At 38.8% G+C, this 9,414-nt stretch overlaps 1 protein-coding gene across 1 annotated transcript in view; it reads right to left on the bottom strand.

Moving 5' to 3' along the window:
• Positions 1 to 1,318: 1,318 nt before the first annotated feature.
• Positions 1,319 to 9,414, bottom strand: part of PHF10 (PHD finger protein 10) — a 15,727-nt gene continuing 7,631 nt past the window's right edge. Inside the window, 4 exon segments of the mRNA XM_008944599.1 lie at positions 1,319 to 1,404; positions 2,811 to 2,999; positions 3,280 to 3,388; positions 8,059 to 8,214. Of these exon segments, the coding sequence (XP_008942847.1) occupies positions 1,319 to 1,404; positions 2,811 to 2,999; positions 3,280 to 3,388; positions 8,059 to 8,214 (540 nt within the window).

Here is a 9,414-nt window from a genome sequence, read left to right as displayed (position 1 = left end):
ATCGATACACACTGGACTAAGTCACACTTCAACCTGTGAAACTGAACACAATTGACTTGCTGTAATATTTAATACCCTTTCCTGAAGAAGTATTCAGGTTACTTTTCCTAATCCAGAAAGGCAGTGGAGGAAAAAGCCATATTTAATTTTATATTGCAAGTCCTTCCCTATACGTAAAATGAATGGCGAGCACAGTATTTGCAGCATTCTTCATTGATCAGGGCTTAAAAATGAATGTAAGGTTGGGATGTTGTTAAATTCACTTTAAACGGGTGCTTAGGAAAATTGTCTCCAATTCAGTATTTTCTATTGCTTTTTATAAAGAGAAGTGAAATAAACTGCTGCCTTTCAGTGCGCCTTCTCAATTCAAAGAATATATAAAAAATAATCTACTTTTCTGAGCAAGAATCTCCAGTAAAACTAATTGGCAATGGGCTTTGAGTGTATTTGAGTTGGGAGCCTAGGCTGAAGGAAAGAAAAAACAATAAATCACCTAAGGGGATAGATGATCTGTATTGTGACTGCTTGTGCTCTACATGTCATCCGTCTGTCAAGCAGAGGTCTGTCTGGTCACTCATCACCTCTGCAAATCCATGACCTGAATCAAGCACGCTATGCCTCCACTCTCCCTACAGGCAGAGTAAGGCCTTCAGCTGTTCGTACTTGTCAGTATGACACTTTCATTCCTCATTAAAAGCAACACAGTGTATAGTATCTTGAACTTGAGAGGAGTTTTCTTACACCTCGCTTTATAGGTTTTTGTGATTTTTTTTTTTTTTTTTTTAGTACATCTTTATGAGTAAGTCATTAGCTTGCAAGGAAAAATTCTACTGAAAGAAATTTGCAGGACACTCTAAGGTCAGGTCATGTCTATTCTTCCTTCATAGTTTGTCTAGGACTGTTTTTTGCTTTGGTTGAACGTCTCAAATTAACCAGTTGCTATGCAAAGAGTATATTTAATTTGCTCCATCATGTTCTTTTCACAGAGCTTACTGATAAGCGCACTGAAATCAACAAGTACATTACTATAATTTTATACAAACCCTGCATGTACAATTTAAATTTCATTAGTAAAAGCCTTCTCTTTTTCAGAGGGAATTTGGCTTGTCCATCTCTGTCTAGACATATGACAGGACACGATTAGTGACTTTTATCACGAAAGTCATTATATAGCCAAAATTAAAAGTTTATTTGGTAAAAAGGAAAAAAAAAAAAAAGTGGTATTGTTCCTCATATTAGAGTGGTTGGTTAAATAGCACCAAAGTATCACTTTAATTTGTGCAGTTAAGTTTTAGACAGCGAGGGATTTTGGGGGTTATTAGCCCTCCTTGCTGTTTTTCCCCCTTCTTCCTCCTCTTCTGGGTACGGGAGGCTCTTTCTGACAACAATCGCAAATCCAGCGACCTAAGAAAAGAAAGTTATCAGTTATTGGGAAACTAACTTTTTTACTCGCCTGTCTAGCTGTGCACCTGTCACCATTCTAATGGGTGCTCATCTATTTGCAGTACTTCCTTTAATGTAAACCACCAGAGCTTTTCTTTAACACGTAAGCATGTGTGACAGAAGGCAGCACGTGAAGTTCAGCCGCCCTTGCAGACGCGTTACACGCGCCAGCTGGCGACAGGCATCTCTGTGGAGCTCAGGAGGTGCCAGCGCCGCTCGGGCAGGTGGTTACTGGGAAGGAACTCGGCAAACTGCTCAAGTTTGCAAGCTGGGTTTTCACGGGAGTGGGCACAGCTCCAGGTCGCAGGCAGAGACGCGGAGCAGGGATGGAGGGCAGTGGGAAATGCTGCTCTTCTGCCGCCAGTCTGGGGTCCCACTCCAGTTATTTCAGTGCAGTCAGGCAGCACAGATTACACCCCTGGCAGGGGTTTGTCACCAGACGTTGCAGTACAACTCATTTACTGAGGGAACAATAAAGGGTTGAGCAAAGAACAGAGCTCTTTGTATTACAAACAACTGTATTACAACAGCTGGAATGATAAAGGCTGCTTTGGTAATTTTGTAGTCTTGTAGGCATATGTTCTATTTTGTTTAGATTCCGTCAGCCTGAAAATTAAATTGGCCACAGAACCTGCACTAAAGTGACAGCTAGTGCCAGTGCCTCCCAAAATGGGAATCTACAGTAGATCTGAAGCACTTGTCATTACAGGACATAGTCACTGCAGGGCTTGCAGCCACTGAATACTTCTTATTCAGAAATTTACCATGGATTTAGTGTTACATGAAAAGCAGCAGTACTACCAGTTATTTTCTTTGTACTGCTTTGAGTTAGCCAGGTGATACAAGTGACCAGGCTGCCTGACATCAAGGTACTTCAGTTCCAGCTTTGATGTGTAAGAAAAAAAAAAAAATAGGAAGTGGTTTAAAAAGGTGTTTACAAATATTTAATTGAGCATACTTTTTAATTTAGAAACTGAAATAATAGCACAAACACTTTATTAATGTGAAAGCTATACTCCAGCAATATGCAGCAATACAGCCTCTTTACAGGTTTCTTTTATGAAAGGAGGTAATTATCCTCAGTATTCTGTGGATGGGGGAAAACCCCACCTAATTCTGAGCAAATTTGTTCAGATTCCATTGTAAAAGCCAATTATATTTCCTATACAGGAACAGCCAGGCAAAACTGTGCACAACCAAATATACAGAAATAAAGCTTACTAAACAATTGTGTCCTGCAGTGTGAATGCTTTCTCCTACCTTGTTTTAAACTATTCTTTCCAAAGCAGTGCATATATTAATTCTGACAGACAAAGCCCAGGACTCAGGAGAGGTGGGAAAGGAACAATTAACTCTTACTTTATTACCTGAAGGGATAGCGTCAAGCCCCACACAGAAAGTGTGGTAACCACGGTCACACACATCACAGAACATCATTTCTTCTTCATGGTGAGGCTGCCCGCATATAATGCATGTTTTACACTCCATACATTGCCAAGGATAAGTCTTAATCATAGCAACAAGCTCCGGGGTCATATCAAGGCAAGAAGGGTGGCCTAGATTAAAACCAGTATTATTATTTTTGTGTCTGAAATGAAATCTAAAATCAGTTAGCCCATGTGCTTATACAGAAGCTGAAGCTTAGCTCACCTCCTGGCGAGATCCCCCAGTGCACTGCACGTGCTAGTACATGTAACATTAACTCGAGACGGAGCCAGCGCGGGGCAGAAAAGGCAACGGGACTGTGGGTGCACAGGCGCAGTACACCGAGAGCTTCCACAGAAACATCTCACAGAACCTCCCTCAGGAATCCGCTTAGTGTATGCAGATACTCACCACTGTTGTCACACTGGGAGCAATGTATAAGAGCTTCAGCTTTTCCTTTCTTGTTGGACTCCTTACCCTTCAGACAAATTCCACATATAGCATTTGGAATGACCTTTGGCTGGAAGGGTAGAAGAGGGCTATAAATTCATTCCAGAAGAATTGACAGGTTTAAAAGGAAATGTCCTATATCCCCTAAACTCTCCAAATTAATGAACCATCGATTATGATGTGTGAGCCTTAAAATGTAAGACAGTAACGGACAAGTATCAACATTGAAAAAAATTGTGGATTAACCACACAGAATTTTACATTTGGCAGATGTAACGAGTTACATGTAAATAAAATTGGAGCAAAAGCATATACTTGCTTCTTCCCATGAATTCAGCAGCTAGCATTCCCCTCAATGTAAATTCAATGTGACATTGCATTAAAGATGTCAGTATTTTTTTTCCAGCATAGAACACCTTTTTATGAATCTCCATGCAGATTTCCTGTTAATAGAAGAAATTAAATACGATTCTCCATTTGCATGGCATTTATCCCTAAATACAGAAAATTAATTACAAAAGCAATAAATTTGGATTTTTCTATGTTTAGTTTCACAATACCTGGTCAGCTATGCTGTACATGGCTACCTGTTTTACCCTTCCTCCTTGTATTCAGTCACACCTGCTGTGAGAAATACACACCTACTACAGTTTAACTACCATTTTACATTTGTCATCTAAGTGATCACCTGGAATGGATCTGGGTCTGTAGGATCTATTTAAAAGGTAAGAGAGAAATAGCAGGCTGCTCCAACAAGTAATGATTGTGTATGTACTCCCTGTCCCAACCCAGGAGATACACCAACAGCTTTATCCTGATGAGGACCAAGGAAGAAGTGAGGCATTACAAACTTCAGAAATATTTCATTGGTTATACTGTTGAGCTTTGACCTCTGCATAATGAAATGAGTGAGAAATGCAGTTTAAAATTTAGTACTAATGCTAAATTGCCTAGTTCACCACTTTTTTTAAAAAATGTTGCTGCAAAGATGCAACAAGTAGAAGTCCATGAAATATCCCATTTTCTCAGAAACGGAACTGTTTGTAAGTACGCAAGAAGAGTCTCAGTGAAGTACCAACCACATGTGAGGAGTTGATTTTAAAACAAATAAAAACTAAAAGGTAAATATATATAAAGAAAAATTGGCAAGATCTTTCGCAACAACATCTTTAAGTGTGTCTATTTCCCAGCCATTTTTTTCTAGCACCTAGCAAGATAGTAATTAAGTTTGATAATTTTAAGTAGTCAGGATGCATTGCTTTAAGTTTACTGAAGTTTTTAACCTGCCTTTAAGTTAAGACATGGCTACAGTCTGCTTCAAATTGTCTGGTCTGAAGATCAGTTTCATTTAAGAAAACCAAACACTACCAGATGTTTGTAGGTAAATTCCTTCAAAAGATGACAGAGGCATTTGTACAGACTTTTTTTTTGGCTTATTTATTTTAAAAAAGCAGAGTCAACCTGTTTTATACATAAATATAATAAAACAATAAAGGAAGTCTAACATTCACAAAAGTCTCTACAAAATAATAAATATAATGGAAGCAAAACCACACACACTCTTTTACTGTTAACTATTCTACGTGTCCTACATGTATACCTTTATACCCTGCTCCTCCCAACAAAAGTGGCACATGCTTAAACCTCGTCAGTGTTGCAGCATTTACCCTTCCGTTGTTTAGGCTAAATTCTAATTTGTTTGTTTGTTAATTGTATTTTTATCTATTTCTATGTAAACCAAGCAAGTGCACTTCTCTAATCAGACTTCTAGTTTGTTATGGATTTGTTTTACTGTCTTTTATGTACAGCAGCATCCTCCCTGGTACTTCAGCTGAAGGGAGCTGCTTTTCAGTCACTGGACCTGTGCTAGGGGATGTGCAGTTAACACTCTGATACACAGAACTCTAAAGTTAGACACTGATATAGATGCATTTATTAACAATGCTTCCATCTAGTCTTACTTCACTAAATTGTGTTCATCAGAAATCGTGCATGTTGGGGTTGGGGGTTGAGAATCACAGCCTATTCATAATAAAGTTCCAACAATCTGGAAGTATTTTTACAAAAATGAAAAAAAAAATGAAAGACTATTCACATTTCAAATCTGTTCAAGTTCTACAACCATAATGGCTTTTTGAAACACTATGAAAAAAGTCTATGAAATCCAAATGGGAAGTCACAATATCCCATCTGATTAGAGTAAATTTTGCTTTCTAAATCCTCATCTTATTGGGATGAGGAAGGGAGAGAACATTAATGCAGGGTCAAAACGACAACTGCCTGCTCTGTAAGTTTTCACTTTCATGCTGCTGCGATGCAGCTCTCAACATAAGCATTCCAATGACACCGTTTTATAAGGTCCAACTCTGAATGCAGTGTTCCTTTTCCATATGCAGTGACCCAAAACAGAAGTGTTGTAAAATATAGTTCCTCAATACATTTCAGTTTTATGTGCAAAAAAATCTCCTGTACTTTTAACAGTACCCTGTGTGTGCAATTGTAGCAGCCAGTCCCACAGCAATGAAGACTCGCTACTTATAACATGACAAAATGTGAAACACGTGCTGACTGTTCTTTGTTAAAGAACTGACAATAAAAATGGCTCCATATAAAATATGTTATTTCTTTTACTCAAAAATAACTCAGTGGAAATGTGTGAATCCTGTAATACTCATAATGTGTCTACAACTACACATTTGCACATTGATACCATAGCGATTATCCTTCAGTTTTAACTACATGTAACCAGAAGTTTACTGTCCTACAAAAATAGTCAAATATTAGAAAACAATACAGAACAGAAATATTACAAAGATTTAGAATTCACAGGGACAACTCTTTAAATCAGTTTAGCCTTTGGCTCAAAGTGCCTTAACATTTAGGCACATACGGTATGTCGTTACCTGGTGTTTTTCTAGACTAAGAAACAAGAATCTCTCTGTCTTGCCAGTTAAAACAGCTCATGTTATTGGGTTTACTGAAACTGTTTAAATGTTCCTACAAACAAGAAAGCCAATCCTCACACCCTCCCAACACACCATCAGCACCTCTGACTTCTCAACAGCCCGACGGCTGATGCAGGCAGGGTACGCTGACACCACAGAGATGTGGCACTGTGTGCTCACAGCCATACCTCGTTACTAACACAACAGCACTGTTACTCTGCCACGACTGGAAGTTCACAACTTTACAGAAAGTTCTGCCCCACCAGTTCTCTCTCCATTCATAAGGCCATTAAATAGACTGGACTGTTGGGGCACCTTACAGCTAAGTGCAGCTTCTGTAAACCAGTGGCACAGAATCTCTAATGTCAAGTTAAACAAAGCTAAAAAAAAAAAAAAAAAAGTCCACCTCCACCTTTGGATTTCATGTTCATGGCAATATTGGTGTGCACTCTGTGCCTACAACAATTTGCAAAGTTACATGTAAAAAAATATACATATGGTACCACAGTCTAAATCTCCATCATTTGCATATTTTTTAGTAAGCTCCTGAAAAGACCAAACGGAACTGGAACTTGCTATCTGTTATGAATTTGTATCAATACTGTATGTAGAGAAAATTTATAAAAGCTGTCCAATTCTTGCTGGAAATTAGCTTCTTTCAAGGTAAGTTTTAGCTTATTTACTATTAACTTGGCAAATACAGACAGTAAATATTTATGAATATAAAATGCAAGCCATCAACAGCTCACTTTTGCTGAGAGCTTCTCGGTATGTATGATCTTGTCACTGACAAGTGTTCCCTTTCCTATCTCATTTTCCAACAAGCATTCCTGATTGCTCAACACTAAACCCTATCCTAATGTAGTGTTTTCCCTCTTTGTGAGTCTACCCCTGCTCCCATGTCAATGGAAGATTCTCATTCCTTTCAGTGGAACAGGACTAGGCAATAATATGGTTTAAAAGTGTTACATTATATTCAGATCCTCTCTTAGTAGGCAGAACAGTAACACAAAAATAATGCATGTCAATTCCCATTTCTTATGAAAAGTGTTTTTATCTTAACCTTATTTTTATCTTCATTTTTGAAATTATTATACAGTAATACTGAAGATTTGGGTCTTGGATCTGGTAATCACTGTGTGACAGCTGAAATGTCTTCACATCCTCACCAAGTTCTTAGCTTGGGTAAAAGCACATTGCCCACATACATTTCTATATAGCATGAACTACATGAAAAGCTATTTTCCATATATTGTTAAAGTGGTTACATAGTATTGCCTATACAACTGTAATAAGCTTCTCGCCTTCCATCCTCTACATTGTAACCCCTCCGGATGAAAGGTTGTGTTTAAAATTAACATCATAACAGTATGTTCAGCCACATAGCTGCACTTTACAGCACTGATCTCTTGGTATGCTGCCACATCAAATAGTAGAGAAAAAAAAATAATGGATACTGAACACTAGTATTGAACTGGCAAGTAATTCTGACTGCTGTGTTAAGGCAGACAGAAAGACGCAGAGTTCCAATGATAAATCCACAATGGATTCTTCTGCTGTTACAGCCTGGAAATCTGAGAAATTAACAGAAACAGAGGCCACTGTATAGCTAGAGTAAAGGAAAGCCCCACATGAAATAAAAGCAAAAAGGAAGTAAGGAAGCGAACAGATGGAGCACACAACAGGAGAGCAGCTAGTAAAGTACAGCAAGCAGAAGTTCCATATTGAAAAAAACACATATTTCAGGGAGAGGCTGGTCAGTAAAGAAGTTCACTCAGGGGCTCTTTTCTTCTACCTTGTACCCAGGAACTGATTTGGATAATACAGAACGTTTGGAACCATCTTTTCTTGGAGTAGCACTTTTGTCTCTTGTTTTTTGTCTTCCCTGAAAAGAATCCTCCTGGTTGTCTGTGGCGCAATCACCTTCAGATACATTGCCAGACGAATTGTCCTATAATAAAAATATCATAGCTATATTTTTTTATTTTTTTTGGATAGACAGACAAGTCTTTCCTATGCCCTTTAGAGCCAACTAAGGTAAGAGAAGGATACAACTTCCCTTCTGCAAAAGCACGGGGTATGTAACAACCAAGAACACCTTTGCTCATAACCTTCATTATCTGTTTTTCTCATGCTGAGAGACTGGCACCAGCAACAGCAGCTGTGTTTTCCAGCCGGCCTTGACACCAGCGTGGGGAGCACAACCGTGCAGGTCTTTGAACCGGTTTCCTTTAAAAGTCAGCAAGAAACCCACTTCTGCAAGATGTTATTTACAAAGTAAAGGGCCAGCAAAAAGTTAAAAGTGGCCCTTGCCATGCATTTAAAGTGTACCACCAGGCAGCACTGCCGTGAATTAAATGTGAAGGTTTTTTCTGCCACCCTCATCTACTGTTTTCACCAGGAGCAATCTGAATATTTAATTTGGATTGCAGCAGAAGAATAGAAGAATGCCATCAAAGGCAAAACACATTTCAGTATTTCATACAGAACCAAACAACAGGATTTATGCTGCAGTTAAAGCTTTTTTTTTTTTTTTTTAGGAATGAGGCGGCGAGACAGAGGAAGAGGTTCAAAGAGGGTGAGAGATCAATGTAAGCATAATTTAAGAGCAGCAGCATAAGATTTTTCTCAGAAAAGTGTTAATAAAGGCCTCCAAAAAGCTCCAAAAGAAAGCAGTATGATTAATCACATTTATTACAATAAAAACCAAAAGGCCAAACAACAATGATGCCCTACAGTAAAAGGCACTCTGTACAAACATAGTAGTAAACAGCCTATCCCCAGAGCCTAAAATCAAAACAGACAAGACAGACACATGGTAAAGTGAAAAATAAAAACCAAAAGCAACAAGAAATGGTATGCTTTCCTGTTATTTTAGGGGAAGGGCTATTTAGGACAGGCCCATTAAAACACTACTGAGCAGGAAAATTGCTACCTGACTCCAACAGCGGGGAGGGTGAAAAAGGAAAGAGCATGAAGCATACTGTAGGACTCACCAAGGAGATCTGACAAATGGCAGGTAGCCCAACACTCAGGAAAAGAGGCCCGACAGCTGCCTGCCTGAGTTCAACAGGTATTCTTCCTGAACAATATGCCTCAATGACTAGCAAAGAACCCCTGCTCCCACAGCCAAACCCACTTCACAGGAATC

The sequence above is a fragment of the Merops nubicus genome, unplaced genomic scaffold (assembly GCF_000691845.1).
Source record: "Merops nubicus isolate BGI_N331 unplaced genomic scaffold, ASM69184v1 scaffold47337, whole genome shotgun sequence".
Classification (NCBI taxonomy): Eukaryota; Metazoa; Chordata; class Aves; order Coraciiformes; family Meropidae; genus Merops; species Merops nubicus.
The sequence above is the reverse complement of the archived record's forward strand: the minus strand, read 5'-3'. Positions and strand labels throughout refer to the sequence as shown.